This window comes from Artemia sp. Qi Xiang Cuo, chromosome 1, assembly GCF_049724085.1.
Source record: "Artemia sp. Qi Xiang Cuo chromosome 1, ASM4972408v1, whole genome shotgun sequence".
Taxonomy (NCBI): domain Eukaryota; kingdom Metazoa; phylum Arthropoda; class Branchiopoda; order Anostraca; family Artemiidae; genus Artemia; species Artemia sp. Qi Xiang Cuo.
This window is the reverse complement of record NC_142794.1, coordinates 57,466,431-57,486,529: the sequence shown is the minus strand read 5'-3', so window position 1 is coordinate 57,486,529 and position 20,099 is coordinate 57,466,431. Positions and strand designations below refer to the sequence as shown.

Below are 20,099 nucleotides of genomic sequence, written 5' to 3'. Positions count from 1 at the left end.
TATGTGTGTGTGTGTGTGTGTGTGTGTGTGTGTGTGTGTGTGTGTGTGTGTGTGTGTGTGTGTGTGTGTGTGTGTGTGTGTGTGTGTGTGTAAATTAATTTACCTAGCAAATTAATTTACAGACCGAATTTCATAACATCATACCAGGAAACGAATCACAATACCATGAAAACACGCACGACTTTTAACAGAAAAAATATTATTTAACTCCAAAACCATTGTTTCGTGAAAAGCACGAACTTTCATGGTGGTTGAATCCGGTCATTGTACTGTCTGCTTGCATGGCGGGAGTACTGTCCGCTTGTAAATATTAAAGCTATATGGGGAGACGCTCTGCTCGGAACTGTTATAGCTATATGGAGAGACACTCTGCTCGGAACTGTTATAGCTGTATGGGGAGACACTCTGCTCGGAACTGTTATAGCTATATGGGGAGACACCCTCGTTGAACAGATTGATACAGTAATTTGCTACCTGCCCCGTACCTATTGTTATAGCTACATTGGCTACCTGCCCTCTTCCTTATATTATACACAGTAGTTTCCTACCTGCCTAATTCCTATCGTTATAGCTACATTGGCTACCTGCCCTCTTCCTTATATTATACACAGTAGTTTCCTACCTGCCCTCCTGAAACTGTTATAGCTAAATTGGCTACCTGCCCTCTTCCTTATATTATACACAGTAGTTTCCTACCTGCCTCGTACCTATCGTTATAGCTACATTGGCTACCTGCCCTCTTCCTTATATTATACACAGTAGTTTCCTACCTGCCTCGTACCTATCGTTATAGCTACACTACTTATGATGAAAAAAAAAATCCAATTTTATTAAGTCTGAGCCAATTGTTGTGGTCTCGATAAGGATTTTTCATGACTTTTTTATTTAAAACATTAGAAGCAAAGCCTTACACAAATACTACTGGAGGAAGAATATAGGTCACAGGGTTTTCTTTCTCTGAATTTCTTGATAATTTAAAAAAAAGTTTAATTTTTGCATTATGCGTCTTTTAAAACAATTTAAAATTATTTAGAAGTTTTACAGCAGGATACTATGTGCTATTTTGGAAGTTTTAAATTATTATAGCAGTTTACGGGTCTTAAGGTTAATATGGTCCGTTGAAACTTCTTTTTCCAAAAACTTTTTTCAAAACTAATTTCCTAAGAAACTGGTTATTAAGAATATGAAATTCTTATTTTCTTAGGCCCGACCTTTTTTAAGTATTTTATATGCCAGCATGGAGTTTCATCTTTATTTAGCTTTGTGAATAGGAGATAATAGCAGCTTGTTGTTATAGAATCTGAATATTTAGGGGTTTAAAAGTTTTTTGAACCTTTGAATTATAGTGGGAATGCATTAACCTTAATCTTCGAATAATTCTTTTTCTAACAATTGTTTTTAATTAATTATCTAAGAAACAGCGTTGTGCAAGAATTATAAATTCTCTTTTGCCACACTCTTATGAAGTATTTTAAGTGCCAGTATGGAGTTTAGTCTTTATTTATTTATGTGAATAAGAGGGGAGATATTAGCAGCTTGTGCTTCCACAATCAGAAAATTTAGGGGTGTAAGCGCAAGTATGTATTATTTTGAAAGATTGGATATATAATGGAAATTTATTAGTCTTCAGATTAAGATGGTTCTTTGAAAGCTCGTTTTTCCTGAAACTGTTCTAAATTAATCTCCTAAGAAACAGGATTATGCAAGAACATGAAATTCTAATTTTCTTAAGCCCCATTCTTTTGAGAACAGGATTATTCAAGAACGTGAAATTCTAATTTTCTTAAGCCACAGCCTTTTGAGAAATTTGATGGACCAGCTTGCAGTTGCATCTCTATTTATCAAACAGTTCGTGGTAACGAACGGTAAGTAAGGAGCGACCCGGCTCAATAGTAGCCGAAACTCTAAAAAAGGGAATTTTGATACCAATAGATACATCAAAAGAATCAGATTTTAATTCTGATTTCAAATATATAAGTTTTATCAAGTTTAATTTAACCTATCAAAAGTTACGTGCCTGAGAAAATTTTGCTGATTTTCAAAAAAAGGGGGAAAGACCCCCTAAAAGTTATAGAACCTTAATGAAAATCACACCATCATATTCAGCGTATCAGAGAACCCTACTGTAGAGGTTTCAAGCTCCTATCTACGAAAATGTGGAATTTTCCATTTTTTGCCAGAAGAAAGATCACGGATGCGTGTTTATTTGTTGTTTTTTTTGTTTTTTTTTTCTTTTCCCCGGGAGTGATCGTAACGACCCAGTGGTCCTAGAATATCGTAGGAGTGCTCATTGGAAATGAAATTAAAAGTTCTAGTGCCCTTTTTCAGTGACCAAAAAAAATGGAGGGCAACTAGGCCCCCTCCCATGCTCATTTTTTCCCCAAAGTCACCCGATCAAAATTTTGAGATAGCCATTTTGTTTAGCATGGTCAAAAATGTTATAACTATGTCTTTTAGGATGACTTAATCCCTCGAAGCCCCCAGGAGAAGGGCTGAAAGTTATGAACTTAACCCAATGTTAACATATAGTATTGGTTATTGGGACCCGGCTCAATGGTAACTGAAACTCTAGAAAACGGTATTTTGATACAAATAGATACATCAAAAGAATTGGATTTTAATGCTGATTTCAAATATATAAGTTTCATCAAGTTTAGTCCTACCCATCAAAAGCTACGCGCCTGAGAAAATTTGGCTGATTTTCGAAAAAAGGGGGAAAGACCACCTAAAAGCTATAGAAACTTAAAGAAAATCACACCATCATATTGCGCGTATCAGAGAACCCTATTGTAGAGGTTTCAAGCTCCTATCTACAAAAATGTGGAATTTTGCATTTTTTGCCAGAACAAAAATCAAGGGTGCGTGTTTATTTGTTTGTTTCTTTTTTTTTCCCCAGGGGTGATCGTATCGACCCAGTAGTCCTAGAATATCGTGGAAGGGCTCGTTGGAATGTAAATTAAAAGTTCTAGTGCCCTTTTTAAGTGACCAAAAAATGGAGGGCAACTAGGCCCCCTCCCACGCTCATTTTTTTTCCCAAAGTCACCCGATCAAAATTTTGAGATAGCCATTTTGTTCAGCATGTTCGAAAATATTATAAGTAAGTCATTTAGGAAGACTTAATCCTCCGAAGTTCCCGGGAGGAGGGCTGAAAGTTATGAACTTTACCCAATGTTAACATATAGTATTGGTTATTGGGAAGTATACAGTACAGACGTTTTCAGGAGAGATTTTTCCTGGTAGTAGGGGGGGGGGGTCGGGGGTTATGTAGGAGGATCTTTTCATGAAGGAATTTTTCATGGGGGAAGGAAAATTGCTATGAAGGGGACGCCGGACTTCCCAGCCTTATTTAATGCTGTTTAATTTCATGTTGTTTGTGCTAAAGTTTTAATGTTTTCCCCATTGCTTCAAGAATGCATGCTCTAAGGCAATGGGAGTGGGATATATAACATTTTTGACAATGCCTTAAGAATAGAAGAGATTATTCATGCGTATATCCTTCGAACAATTAAATTCTCGGCTCAAATCTTTTTAAAGGTAATTAGTAAATAAATACTTACAATTACAAAATAACTATATTTGTTACTTACAGCAAAATATTCTATAAAGCACAAAACAGCGAGGATGTTTAGGAGGGCAGTCCCTCTCAGGTGAAAGGATAATTTCGGTTTGTTTCAAAGTTACAAGACTGCTGTTTATTTCCATTATAAAAAAAAAAAAAATTACTCAAACATTACAACAAATGAAATAAATTCGCAACAGTATTGAACATAAAATACTATGATAAACAAAGATTTACTTCAATTTGTGCAGTAGCTTCTGTACTTCATTTTTATTTCTAATATGTCCACTGGCTTCAAACACAATTAACAAAAGTGATGAATTAAGTCTAAGAGTAAAAATCATATTAGCTTATAATATGGTACCTATTCATCTGAGGAAAAGTAAACATTGGGAAATTTAGACTTCCTTATCCATGGGAACTCTTCTATCAATAGTCTATCTTAGATTCCCTGGTAACTGCGTAGCTGTAACAAAAATATCCTCGAAATTTATAGATTTGTGAGCTTACTAGGTAAAAATGAAAATGTCCTGTACTAAATGAAATGTCCTGTAACTTTTTTTAATATCTTTAGTTTTATTACTATTTGTGTTGCAGGAGTAACAGTTTTGTCCTTTTGATTTACTTTTCTTAGTTTGCTGATTTGAGGTTATTGCTAGAAAGTGACAAGGATCTAACCTCCATGGTTTTTACGGAAATTGTGGACCTCAACCCGGACTGAAGAATATGACATTAATTTACAAGTGGTATATAATTAAACCATTCGCACTGTTTCTTAAGGATGAGAACACATTAAGTCCGAATAGATAAGACAATTTCCTTTTTTTCTTCTGGCCCTCAATTCCTTTTTTTTCCTCACTTCTATTAGTACGTTTTCTGTGCATAGAAGAAATTTCGCAAAACATTGTTACTAAATATTTGGGAACTATCACGTTTCTATGTTTCGAAATGTATCCTTGGTGAAAGGTAGACTGGAGCTAGACTTGGATATTAAATAGGCTCAAGTGCATCCTACCTTGGATTAAATTTGTTTTTTAATGTTACGCTATAAAGTCTACATGTTCGTTTTTAGCGGCGTGATGCAGCTTGCTTGTATGTTTTTACCAAAGGTATACATTGTCCTGTTTCGTCCAGAGAAAAATACACGAGAAGGGGTTATGTCGCATCAGAAAATCACTCAGTATATCAACTCTACGAATGCTTCAATTCAAGCTATTTCAAACAGTAAGTTTTTTTTCTTTCTTTGATTAAGAAACATTTGTCGTTAAATATTGATTTGTTATGACGGTAGGCCTATATACTTAAATTTGGTGTTCTTTGCTATACTAGCATCAAAACCCAGTGTTCAGATGCATCTTTCTTATTCCTCAGTTCTTTAGTATCCAAAAGAAATATTCACAATACTATCAAATCAATGACCTACAGTGGGGTGAACTCGTGTGTGGGTCATAAACTAAAAAAGGGTCTTAGCCCCTTCCTAGATATATCAAGATTTTAACAAATTCTTCGCAATATCCTCTATTTTGTATAATTTTTTTTTTTTTATTCTATTTAAATCCCCAGTTCCCCCGTTCCTCCTAACTTTACATTCACATTACCAAAGGACTCCAAAGACAGGCAGACATTATTTTTCAAGCAGCAAGGCCGTTTTATACGTTGATTAATGCAACCCAAGCTAAAAGCCCTTTGTCATGCTAGAACATTTTAAACTCATCACCATACTGAGAAAATATCTATTCTCCTAATAGATGGTAATTTCCACACTGACTGCACCAAATGCCACATAGCCTAGTCCTAGCCACTCTAGTTAGAAAGTTTTATTGACCATGTCACAAATGAAGATACCAGAAGAAGACTAAAGTTACCAGACATGATTGTAAACAAACTCAGAAGACAGAAACTTCACTTGTATGTTCACATAAAGAGAATTAATATATAAATTCTTATCCATTTGGATGAAAGCATGGGCGGAGTTAAATCCCCCCTGATATGTGACATCCCTGCCAATAACTTCAGTGCGTGATACCAGTTCACCCCTTGCTATCTAGAACGCGCCCAATGGGTGTATATTAGAGGTTTTTCTTTTAAATTACTTCTAAGGGGCTGTATTTTCTAATTTGCTTTAAATGACAAATCGTCAAACACTAAGTCACCCTCAACTAGATGTGGAATCGATAAAGCTCCTTATTCAAAATAAGCAAGAAATAGCAAAAGTAAAGAAACTTTTCAAAAAGCCACCAGGCAATGTTAAAAAAAAGTACTGCGTATCGTTCACAAGGCGTATGTCAGAAGTTTTTCTAATCTGAAGTTCCTTTACGTGTAGGGACTAGGTGACTTTTGAGGGACGAATGTGAATCAAGGTGGCGTTGCTTTCTCCCCAACTTTGAATGTCAATCTGTAGTTATAATACATTTAAATTGATTGGCTCTCTCAGAATTTATAATAGCTACTTGGTCCTCCATCAGGCAAAATCTTAGTCCTGTGCCACAGAATGATATAAAACTCCACTTTCTCGTGAAGAAATCTTTTTGGTCACTATAATAGGGCTATAAAATCTTAATTTTGGTTCGAGTGAGTCCCCTTTTTTCTGGGACCATTGGCTTGATACGATCAATCCTAGGAAAAAAAATAGGAAAGACGCATCCGTGACCTTTCTAATGAGACTGAAAATCCAAAACTCTACGTTTTTCTAAATAGGTGCTTGAATCCTCAACAGTATTGTTATTTAATATGCTAAATTTAATGCTATGATTTTCATTAAGATAACTTTGGGCGTTTCTGTACTTTTCAAAAATCAAGAAAATTTTCTCTGGCTCTTGGCATCTAATGTGCAACGTTAAACTCAATTAACTGTATCTATTTGAAATTAGGAGGAAAAGGGATTTCTTTTGATTTATTAATTGTCATCATAATTCCTTTTTAGGTTGTTTGCTACTTTGGCACGAATTGCTCCTTAATTTTAAACCCTATTTTCTACTTTTATTTTGGGATATAACTAGAATTTCTGTAGTTTCTTCTTTTCTTCATTCTTTTTGTTTTAAATTCCTTTCGGGTGTATAATTTTACATTTGGGGAAAATTTTCTAATTGGGAATTTTTGGAGGAATTTTTCACGGGGGAGGGAGAATTTCCAGAGGAATACGCCGGACTCCGGCTATAAACCCTAAAAGTTTTCATGACTATGAAACTATGTCATCGTGTTGCGAAAGCTACCCTTCTGTTTTCTCGTTTTTTCCTAGTTCGCCGATTTCTGTTTATCTCCAGAAATTTGTAAGAGTCTAGAATTCACAGTTTTTACGGTCAGTGTGGATCTGCATCAGGAATAATGAGTATGAGATTGCATTTTTGAAAGGTGTGTATAATTCTTGCCTTGGGCCAAAGAGAATAGTTTTTCCTTAGAAATTGAGGTGACGATGAGTGACGATTACCTTGCACCGTCCCAAAGGAATTTGAAGCTTTTCCTTTACTTAGAAATTGAGGTGACGATGAGTGACGATTACCTTGCACCGTCCCAAAGGAAATTGGAGCTTTTCCTTTACTCCTCTCAAAGTAGTGATGTTATAAAGTTGATCCACAGCTAGAAAGTACTTTTTATCACCAAAACAAATAGATCTTTTTATATCAGTGCTTCTCCATAATACTTGATGAGCTGATCTATACATGGATCATAAACTGAATGTGTGATATCAGTTTTTCCGTGCAAGAAATCTTTCATGCAATGCACCGTTTTAAAAATCCTAACGGTTGACAAGTTCAGTGTTGCGGCTCACCTGAAAAAAAAAATGAATTTAGTTCATATTTTCAGGAAAGGGAGGGACATGTAAGTAACAACTAGTTGTTATACCGGGGTTTTCTTTGCAATGATCGGTTGGTATCTTTCACCAGACGGGACGAAGGACGTGCATTTAAGAATAGGTTGTTAGAGCAAGGTCGTCCTCTTGGATAATGAGTAAGAAACGTTTGCGAATTTGTTTACCTTCAATTCAATCAAGAGAATATGGAAAATAGAATTCAAAGACCAATGATGGGATTTGAATTTAGATTCAATTGGTAGACCATTGGGATCGTCAAGTACCAGGCTTTATTTACTTCTTCTGGCTGTTACACCTTTCTTCAATTTTAGCAGCGTCTATCTATAGTACTATAATTATTAAAAACGACGGATTTATTTATTTTACCAAAAGTAAGAAAGAAACTTTACCTTCAATTCACTCAAGAGAATCTAGAAAATAGAATTCAAAGACCATTGATGGAATTTGAATTTAGATTCAATTGGTAAACCATGGGGATCTTCAACTATGAGGCTTTATTTACTTCTTCTGACTGTTAAACCTTTCTTCAATTTTAGTAGCGTCTATCCATAGTACTATAATTATTAAAAACACCCGATTTCTTTATTTTACCAAAAAAAATTTAGTGAGATTGTTTTCATGTTTTGAGCTCTTTCGTGAGATATTTCATTTAAAAGTTTTCGAAGGGTTAATGACTTCAGTTTTGAGGTACCCTTTGAAAGAAAGAATTTAGATTAAACGCGTAAGAAAATTTAGAGACTTGAAAGAAACACTCTGCCATTGTATAGTGGTCATCTATATCAATGAGGGGCTTACAACTTCTTCTAGATATTGTACCTATTTTTTGTTCCTGATATACATTTTTGAATACGAGAAATAATTTGTCAACATATCTTCTGTTTCTAAAACATTTGAGAGTACGAAATTTTTTCTCCATAAGTTTTTCGTACCCTCAAATGCCTCAGAAGCAAATAACAGGTGCACCATCTAGGAAAATATTCCAACAGATCTTCCTAAAGATGACCAAGTCATAACAGCTAGTTGTTATAGCCCATCCATTGCTTTAAAATATGAGCCAGATCGTTTTTTATCATGCGCACTGCAACCCTGAGGTTTTCAATTGCTCAAAATTTTCAAAATATTCTAAGACATTAACGAATTTTTGCACAAAAAAAAATGATATTATAGGATATATGCTGCTCCGCTCATCAAGGACTATGAATAAGTGTTGAAAAAAAAGGTTTATCAATCTTGGTTGAAAAGCTGATTTTCTTTTTGAGGACCAGCTTTGTAATATCACTACATGCAGAGAATTTCTCTGGCAATGGGTCAAGGTAACCGTTTCACATCTTAACCTTATATTTTGTTGTAGTCCAACTTTAACTTCAAACTGGTGCTTGCCTGCTAGAAAAGAGCTTTCCTGTCCAAAGCGGAAACTTGACTCGACGGAACGAAAGCTTGATTGCATAACTTCAAATAGTCCTCTCCAGCATAGAATGAAAAACTCCAATTCAGCTAACACATCGCAAGCTGTGGACCAATTAAAAGTGAAAATCATCCTTTTTGGCCCCAGGCAAGAATTATATACAGAACTCCTAAATGCAATGTCGCATTAATCATTTGATTCACAAGTCCACGCTCATCGTAAAAACTGCAGAGTTTAAACCCCTACCAATGTTTAGCATATAAACTGAAATTGGTGAAACAAAATAAAACAGTCTGAAAGTCATGGCAACTATTAGAGTGTATAACCGGTAAGTGACAGATCTTTTTGGAAAATGCCATTCATCAAAAGCATTTACTTTTCATCTAGATTTCAAATATGAAGGCGAAAGTTAATTCAGTTTAATGGTACTCGCTACGAGCCCGAGGAAATTCGCCTGGTTCGAAAAGTGGAGAAAACAGTCCAAAAAAGCCAAGCGATCTCAATGACAATCATATCATAATACTCAGTGCATTAGAGAATCCCACTGTGGAGCTTTCAAGCTCCTATCTGGAAAAATGTAGAATTTAGCTTTTTTTCCAGAAGGAAGGTTACAAATGTATATTTTTTTCCCCAGAGATGATCAAATTGACCCGATTGTACTAGAAAATCAGAAGAGTGCTCATTCAAACAGAAATTCAAATTCTACAGTCCTTTTAAAGTTATCAAAAAAATTTGGTCGAGAAAAAGTGGCATTTTCTCCTATTTTGTGGCTCAAGTCCACGATTTTGTTCCATGGAGGACCAAGTTGATATCGATGATAAATTAATAGATAACAAATTAACTTAAAAGTATCAGAAATATATATTGACCTTCCCAGTTGCAGATTCAGTAATGCCGCGTGATCGTGAATTCGTTTCTGAAAAGTTGGGTAGTGTCTACACATGAAGGTTCTTCAGTCTGGGAAACCTCCTGATATATGCCTTCCGGACGATGCCCAGTACTTTTTTGTGAACAGGGTCTGACGACTTTACTTTTTACTTAAACATTCTTTACTTAAACTATCGCTTACTTATTTTGAATAAGGAGCTGTGTCAACTTTTAATTTGATTTGTTCTGACAAAGAGTTTGACTACCTTTTATTCAAACTAAATTAGAAAAATTTCTTTTTTAAATGAAAAACCTTCTTGTGTGCACCTAGTGGATGTGTTGTCGATCGCAGTAGGTGAAATGATATTGTTAACCCTTGACGGGCCACAATAGGAACGAATGCCAGGAAAAATCTCCAACGCTTCCCATGTAATCTCTAGGTCAGACTATTGACGAAAAAAATTTTTTTGCATGATTTATTCAAAATTGTCAATTTTAGACCATGTTGTAAAAATACGACATTAGCCTCTCGAGTATATAAAAATAGGGCATTTTCACTTGGTGTGGAAGGCTTTAAAACAATTGTTTTTGGCAGTAAGGCACAGTGGAAGGTCACATTTTTCGCATTCAAAAGTGGTATATCCCGATTTGCACTCTTTGCAGCGGCTCTGCTTTTCAGTCTTTTTTGGCCAGTGATCAAGTCCATCGGCTTGAGCAGATATTGCCGGTCGGATTCGATTGCGACTTCGAATGGGGCTGGGACTTGCTTCAACATCTGTGGATGGTCTAGCACGTTTACGTTGGGGCATCACACGCGCCGAGGCATACAAACCAGCAGCAGCTTCGGACCTGAAGGCTCTCAAGATCCCCAGTTCGTCTATCCTCGAAGTCAGCGCTTTGACGTCTGACCTGAAAAGAAGCCAGCTATTGCAGACTGCTGTGTCAATATGCCACCAGAAGATTCTCATATACCATTTTCGTGTCCGAAGATGAGTTCGGCACATCTCCACCAGCATGTCTGCTAAATCTACGCCACACATATGACGGTTGTACTCACAAGCAAAGGCTGGCCTTGAAACTTCAACCCTGGATTTATCCTTAAACGTTCCAGCGTCTGCAAGTATCCTGTGGCGTTATTCCTGCATACGTTAAAGCCAAGCAAACTGTGTTGCTATCTAACCATTTCACTACAATAACGCCCGAATGAATATCAGTCTTGTAATCTGACGTTCCTCTCTCTCGTTTATTCATTTCACCATCTGTGAGGAGCGGGCAGCCCTTCAGTCGCGCTTTGTTCAACGTACCAATACAAGGGAATTCTTTAATTTTGAGCCAACTCATTAGTTTCAAGCTCGAAAACCAGTTGTCAAAGTAAATCTTGTAGTTCATTTTCTCTGGCAAGGTACTCATCAGACGTAAAACTATGTTGCCTCCGACTCCAAGATCTGGCTCTATGACGGCCACCTATATTTTTCTTGGACTTTCGATTTCTTCTTTGATTTTTCAGTACTTGCTCTTACCAGTTGCTGTTGTTGAATGGAGGGTGGAGTTTCCCCCGAGTCATCGTCACTGGGTTCAGTGTTAGTCTCCACGTCATCCTGTTCCAAGAAGAAGCGGAGATTGTCCAGTAGAGGCAACAAGTCTGCATCAGGATCATCGATAAGATCTTCTGGAGACAGGAAGTCTCGATCATCGTCATCATCATCGTCGGACAAGTCAGACAACATGTCTTCTCGAATGTCAAAAATATACTTGGCCGTGTCTTCTGCTTCAATTCGGCGATTTTGAGCTCGTTTTCTTAGTCTGTCGTAAGATTCCGCCATCTAAAAAGAAAACAAAAATTAGTTATTCGTTTCACAATTTTGAGCCACGATCGTCCGATGTTGTATTTTCACAACAGGAGTACAGTAATTCTAAACGGTATATATTTTATACGCAAATGACATGCAAGGAATCTCCCACCTTTTCGTTTTGTTTCCAGTTTCTAGCTTAGAAATTGCCTACCTTTTCATTCGTTTTTCTTATCCCTTGGTTTGGTGACTCACTGTTTGGGTCACATATTAAACAGGACCTCCCCGAAGGCATCAATCGACTGTTTTCTCTCAACCTCATCAAAAGATGTTGCTGAAAACAGTATTTTTTACAGCAAGATGGCAGTCTAAGCTCGAAAAGTACAGTGTTGTTTTTTTACAACAATTGCCTCTATAGGGTTAACTATAGTTTTTAGCAGGAGTGCCACTGGTGGGGGGAGTGAGAGGAAGCCACTCCCCCAAGGGTTTCTACCACTCAGTTTTACGTTGTTAAAATAAAGCGCGAGCCGCCACTATTTTATTGCCTCAATTTTTTTTATTTGGGTAAATGAACTAATGGAAGTATATGATGTAAAATTAATTAACATAAGGAGATCATTCTCAACTGGGGAAGAACAAAACTGAAGTAACTTCAATGGAAACTTCACCCAAGTTAATCGATAAGAATATTCAGCCCCTCGGTAAAATCCATTACCCTCGCCCTAACTTTTTGGCTAGTTATGCCTCTGGTCGGAACTAGACCTAGTCCGTGCAAAGTAATTACTCGTTTTAGTCCCAGCCTATTCCCTCTGTACATATCCCTCATAGGGCAACTCTTCTATAGTTGCCATTAGTTTCATGTTTTTATATTATTTTATTTAACCGTTATCTGCTTTTCATATTTAACCGTTTAACCTGCTATGATAACTAAACTCTTCAAAACAGGATAAAAGAATTACAACAATTAAAAACGTGGAGATTGATACCATAGCAAGTTCTACACCATATATTCTGAATATACTTTGGAATAAAGGTAAAATATTCCAAAACTCTTTCTTCTCTTCGTTGTTATTTCTTGTTATTCTTTCTCTTTGGCAGATCAATTGTGCATGCGGTGGACTTTCTTACGAGCGGAAACTTTTCGCCAGGTTGGGGGGATTTTCCTGAGGATTTTTTGTTACGGGTCGGGATTTTCTAGGGGAATACACCTAGCCCCGTATACACCTTACCTCTCAAATTAACCACCTCCATAAAATAAATGTAAAAAATCAGTTTCCCATCGAAGAGCTCAGTCAAACAAGGATTTTAAGATAAATCATTACTTTTCAAGAGCATGCAAATAGGGTCTCTTATGACCGTGCTTGAATCCACAGATGAATTTTCCGGAACTAGAAGGTTCTTGCATTTCTAGTTTCCGTATTTTCTAGTTCTAGTTTACATGCTCTCTCCCATCGGGGATGAACAGGGTTGCAAATTCCTGAAGGGACAGAGGGGAGGGTGAAAATTCCATATTTGGTATTTAATGAAGACACAAAAAAAAAATCAAAATATGGGGGAAGTCTTTTAGATTTTTTGATAATGAAAATGCAAAAAATGTAGTGGAGGATAAATTTCCTCCAGCTCTCACACCCCCAATTGATGCCCTTTGGTAAGGTACAGTGATAATTTTTCGGACACAGACTGAAATATCAAAGCAAATACGCCTACAGCATTCTCTAAAAAAAAAAAAAATTAATTTGGTGCAACAATTTTCCGCCGAAACAACGATTTTTTTTGTCTTTCCATCTTTTTGTGGAAAGAGAATCCTGTGTAGTTGGTGGGCGCCCTTGAAGACATATATCAAACATGGATATATGTTTGACGAGTGTCAACTATAAATCTTGACATATATGTCAATCATGCAGAGTCATTCATTCAGTCATATAAAGTTACTAAACATCTTTTGGTATTTTCAATACGAATTGCTGAACAGATTATCATTTTTGATATTACTTATATATAGGTCAAGGAGGTCCATTGGAGTTGGATGGTGGGCCCAATTCGAGAACCCATCAAACTATCCTTTGTCATGCTTGAATATATCATTAATAATGTTTCTAGTAGCCCATTAAACTGTAACCCAATAAACTGTCTGAAATAATATATGGGTTTTCCATGTAATGCTCGCTTGTCCTGTTTTGTCAGCAAAACGTCGAATAGCCGAAGCTTTTCTAAGCAATTATTAATAAGCAATGATATTGAGCAAAATAAAAAATAAAGCAGGAATGGAGGCGTCTAATTAAAACTAAAGTGCGATGTTTGGTTTATTTCAAAGCAGTAAAGTTAGAAAGTTGAAAGTAAACATCACAAATTCTAGCTACTACAGTTATAGTTCTGAGTAAAAACCATTAGTCCCTATAGATGATACAGCTTTATGGAAAAACAGACATTTGAATTTTTCAAATCAATTCGTAAAAGTAATCTTTTAGATATTTCAAAGACATGATTTGTTTTTGTTTGCAGAAGGAAATAACAAAGGATAGACTTTATTGCTGAATTTTGTTTGGTTTAATTCTACGATTGATAAGAGTTATTTATTCAAATTCTTGTACATTTCAAAATGTATTATGGTTTCAGATATGGCTTTTTGAATAAAGAATTATCACCTTTCTCAACAATCTACCTATAGAAGTTGTAAGTATCTGTAACAATGGAAAACTAGTTATTGGGAAACTCTTTTTTTTATATATTTACTATCAGTAAAGCCGACATACACTTACATGAGTGGCTAGCCAAGCGGGTAGAACACTTGTCTTAGAATCTCGATGTCAAGTTTTCAACGTCAAGGATTGGCTTAATATTCCAACAGTAAAGTATGAAATATTAAGAAAATATTCGTTTTTTTAGGAAAAGTTATATTTGTTAGTTTCACTGCTAAATGTCTTTTAGTTTGAGAAATTAACTACAATTTTTCAGATAATTCTGACATTCTTCGAAGACAATCCAACAATGACAGAAGTATGGCTGAACCAACAAGCTCAGTTTACTTAGCACCTGATAATTCTGGCTGTAAGTTATCTTCATTGATATTTGGGATCTAGTTCCATTACGGATATATATATATATATATATATATATATATATATATATATATATATATATATATATATATATATATATATATATATATATATATATATATATATATATATATATATATATATATATATATATATATATATATATATATATATATATATATATATATATATATATATATATATATATATATATATATATATATATATATATATATATATATATATATATATATATATATATATATATATATATATATATATATATATATATATATATATATATATATATATATATATATATATATATATATATATATATATATATATGTATATATATATATATATATATATATATATATATATATATATATATATATATATATATATATATATATATATATATATATATATATATATATATATGTGTGTGTGTGTGTGTGTGTGTGTATATATATATATATATATATATATATATATATATATATATATACTATAAGAATTTAACGAAACAGATGACCTCTACTTTTCTGATTCAATACCAGTTCCCTCATTCGATTAATCTCAGTTTAAACTTATCTCTTCTCAAGAAATAAAGTGTGCTCCAAGAGAGATGATAAATAGCCTACCTTGGATTTAAGGGCCTAGTAGTTTCAATGATTAACTTTTATTTTGATTTCTATAAAAATATTAAAAAAATTATCTGGAAAACAACCAATTAAAAAGTTCAATAATTTCATATATACACCAAAGTAGTAGACTTCTAGATACTATAAACTTGAGGTGCTAAATTTACTTGTTTATGGGTGCGATTTTTTTTTTTTTTAGTTAAGATTGCTACAATTCCTCAATTAATAATATAATAATATTTCCTCAATACGTTTTTAGACCTACTGACTATTAAGTAACTAATAAAAAGGGAATAAAATTTCCTGCAGAGAATTCTTTCTTTTAGATGCATCAGTGTCCAGCGAGCTTTTCATCTTAGGTGTCCAGTGACATATGGTGTCCATATATATATATATATATATATATATATATATATATATATATATATAGATATATATATGACGGATAAAAAGAATCCAAGTAATATAAAGTATTTGCTCTCAAATAATAAAATATATTTAGATGACCTTCTGGTGATAAATTGTTCAAATTTTTTAGAGACTGCAAGTAAAATATATCCACCAGAGTTAAAGCTGGAATCCAGTAATGGAAATGCACAATATGATCATTTTCGAGATTTAGAGATTATTGTGATACCTAATAATACCATAAACTTTAAAATATATAATAAAACAGACGATTTTAATTTTGAAATAGTTAATTTTTCGTTTCCAAAAAGTAATATTTATTCAAATATAACATTCATCGTATTTTTCCCAACTATTTAGATATGCAAGAATTTGTACTAATTACATCGATTTTAGAAATAGATGTATGTTACTTAGGAAGAAGCTAATCATAAGAGGGTTTTCCGACAATAAACTTGCTTGGCAATTTAAAAAGCTTTGTTTTAAGTACAGTCAGCTTTTACAAAATTATAATAAAAGTTATCAAGATATCTTGAATGATATTCTACGGGGGTTGATTGATGGAGCAGGTTTATCGTCCCGCGTGTGGGGTGTTTTATTGCGACATCTGTGGTAAAGATTCGGGTGGAATACTTGGACTTTAATTCTTAGAATGTGAATGAGAGGGAACCTTTTCCGGGTGGAGGACTATTTTAATTTATTTTTGTGTATTTAAATGGGTTGAAGTTCGGCTGTCAGTTTTACTTCAAGGTTGGTTAAGAATGTTTTTTGAAAAAAATTTTCTTGAGCATATATTTTAATTTTTTGGATGTTTTTGATTTTGTTTATGTTTATTCCATTTGTGGCACTATATAGGGGTATGCCAGATTATGGCATGGCGCGCTCAAGTGCCTGGGTAATGAAATTTAAGCGCCAAAACCCATTTAGGCAATGAGTTTTCATCTAACGAGCCCCGATATATGGCAATCACCTTGGGATTATAATGATTTTGTAGATTTAAAGTGCTATAGCTTGGTTTTGAAACATTGATGTGTGCTTATTGATGCTGATTTTGCTCTATTTTAGACTTGAGTTTCGGAAGGTCCGATTGGTGATACTGTCTTGTCCTGGGTAACTGGATGGGTGAGTAGGGTTTAGACCTGGTTCAAGTGCTCTTTTATTTTAGTTACTAAAGTAGGAAGACAGTTTTTTTTTTTTTTTTTGTTTTTTTTTTTTTTTTTTTTTTGCCAGGTGATTACCGTAATACACTATATGATTTCAGGTTGGATCTAGTGCTGGTGGAGGAATTGTTAAAAAAAAAATTTTCCCCCGACAGACCGTAACCCTGATCCAGGTTTTAACCTGAGACGGATAATTGTTCTGGGAAATCGTTTTGTTTTTGGTTTTGGGTTGTTTTTTGGTGTTATGGTTAATGGAAATATGCTTGATTTTTGGATATGATTTGGATTTTGCTTTGTTTGTCGTTTTTGGTTTCTTACCTTGTTCTTAATGATAAATTTTAATGCTAGTAAGATTCAAAGCCGTCTATCGGATATTGGTAGGTGTACTGGTCGTTGTTTTATATGCCGAGATTATTTCAACCCAAGGGCGATGGGACAAATTACATCATATAACGAAAAGTTTAATTGTTTGTTTAGGGGTAGGGTAAATTTTAAAAAAAATAATATCATTTATTGGCAGGAGCGTAAAATTTGTGGCTTACAATATGTGGAGGAAAGTACTAATAAAATATATGAGTGATTTTTGGGGCATAAAAGCACAATTAAGGGTAAAAAAACGAATAGCTATCTAGTAAAACATTGTAATAATGGTACCTGTGCTTTAACAGATTTAACCGTTAAGATTTTAGAAAATTTGGAATTTAGTAATCGAACCAAAGAAGAGAAAAATATAAATTTACGTAAACGGGAAGACTATTGGATCCAGAACCTCGGTACTGCTTATCCGTTCGGGTTGAATGATGGAGTGGCTAAATATGGAGACATGTCTAATGTTGTTGTTAATTGTATAAATGGTTTAATGGACCATCCTTCTTTTAATCATCCCGTTAAACGTAAAAATCGATGAAGAAGGCATAGGAAAAATAATAGAAAAAATAATATAGATTTAGATATCTATTTGAAGGATTTGTGCAAACTATTTGAGTCTAATGGTATGGCTAGCATAATAAAATGTTTAAATAAGTTATCAAAAAATAATTTAATAAAATTATTTTGGAATGTAAATAATAAAACACCATGTAACTCAAAAATTAAACTGATTCATGATACAGTATGTACTCTAGCTAGAACTAAAGGTAATTCAAATGATAAAGTCAGATAAGACTGTTAATAAGGAGAATAGATTATATCTTCCTATAACTTTTATAAGTAAACAAATAGAGGATATAAATTTACCTGGAATTTTAAACCAGGCTGATGTGAAACGGGCCCTTCCTAGTAATTTGAAGTATAAGAATAATCCGATTATAACATATAAATTTTCAAAAATGATAGAAAAAATGATTTTTAATTATAATTTAATACTTAGGAACTTTGACACGGATAGTAATTGGAAACCTATTTGTAAGTGTGACCAAGTGTTATCGTTTGTTAATCCAACTTATGAACATATTATTACAGGTGATTTAACAATAATTAAGTAGATTGAATTATAGAATATAATGAAAATTGGGGCTAAATTCCGTCTTTCAAATCATCTAAAACCCTCGAATCTGCTTAGGGTGTTAAATAATAATATCGACATATTTATTGATAAATGGTTCGAAAAAGAGAAAATAAATAAAAAAAATTTCCAGAATTTGAATAGTGTAATTATTAATAACGTTAGAAATAAGATAAATAAGAAGACAAATAAGAATTGTAATGATGGTGTTTTTTACAATTCTAAGATAAAACAAGCAATTTATAATATAAAGAGGGATTTTGTAATTGTACCCATTGATAAAGCGAATAATAATTTTTCAATAATTTGTCATAAGCTTTATTTTGATATTTTAACAAAGTAGTTTAGTACAACAAATACATATAAAAAGGTTCAAGATGTTAATAATAGTCTATTGATCGGAATAGAGGATATACTTTTAAAAAAATTTAATATGAAGGTTAATGATAATAATAAAAATTTTCCGATTTTATATTGGACGGCAAAATTTCATAAAAATCCCCCGAAACCACGCTTAATTGTGGGGGCAGCAAGGTGCCCGACCAGAGTTGCGGCTACTGACTTGTCATGTATTTTAGGAGAAATCAAAAATAAGTTTGAGGCGTATTGTTCGGGAATTAAAAAATTTTCTAAGTTTAATCCATACTGGAGTGTTAATAGTTCGCTGCAAGTAATAGACTCTCTTGCTTTAGTTTCAGCCAAAAGAGTGGACTCGTTTGATTTCACTACATTATATACAAATTTACCCATTAATTTAGTATTTGTAAATTTAAAAAAGATTATTAAGAAAGCTTTTCTTTTGTCTAATTTGCCGTTTTTAAAAATTGATGCGTATAATAAGAAGGCGAGATGGACTAATTATTTTAATAGTACAACTAGCTCAAGACGTTATAGCCTAGATATGATTTTTGATCTACTAGAATTTGTTCTATTTAATGCTTATATAAAATTTAATGGCAATCTATATTATCAATGTAATGGAATTCCTATGGGGGGTAATGCCAGTCCAGTTATAGGGGACCTATTTCTAAATTATTTAGAATACGATTATATGACGGATAAAAAGAATCCAAGTAATATAAAGTATTTGCTCTCAAATAATAAAAGATATTTAGATGACCTTCTGGTTTTAAATTGTATATATATATATATATATATATATATATATATATATATATATATATATATATATATATATATATATATATATATATATATATATATATATATAAACCCTTGTTCTTCAGTACTTCCGAAAGCTTGCATTTTCTTGATTTCTATTGTAATTTCATTTACGAAATGGGTTTCTCAAATAAACCTTTCGGTTCTGTTCGATTTCAATGTTTTATGTATTCTCAATCGTTAAAATGGTAACAATTTGCTTATACAGCTTGAACAAAGCAAAACTTTTGTCGTAATGGAACTAAAGAGCAAATATTCAAACATGAAACGAACAAACGTTTTCCTATATAAGTAGTATCCTGCTAATGAATACTGGAGATATATATATTTTTTTTAGTTTAAATAATACACTTTTAAATAATTACTTGATAATTTAAGATTACATTGGTCATTTAAATAACTATTTATGCAGGTATTTCATGCAAAGTTGTTAACAAAAACTGGTTTCTGTAGTTTCTCGCAGGCAGAAACATTTAGTTTTGCAAAGACAAGAAAAAGTTTAATAAAATAATGTCTTGAAAAAAATGTTTTGACGTGATCAGATATTATAAAACGGTCATTGGTAACACAAAACCAAATATCCTCATCTTAGCAGTGGAAATTGCTAGTGGGTCCCATTGAAGCCAACGAAGAAAGGTGAGGGGGCTACACCTTTCATTAAATCGTCAACCTGTTTGACCCTTTTAGCCGTACAGCCTAGTAAACCC

The 20,099-nt window shown here is 33.5% G+C and overlaps 1 protein-coding gene across 1 annotated transcript in view; it reads left to right on the top strand.

Moving 5' to 3' along the window:
• The window catches only part of LOC148956514 (metabotropic glutamate receptor 3-like), a 222,882-nt gene that overhangs the window by 185,933 nt on the left and 16,850 nt on the right, over positions 1–20,099 (top strand). Inside the window, exon 14 of the mRNA XM_089108444.1 lies at positions 4,632–4,783. Within this exon, the coding sequence (XP_088964570.1) occupies positions 4,632–4,783 (152 nt within the window). The remainder of the gene's footprint in view (positions 1–4,631; positions 4,784–20,099) is intronic.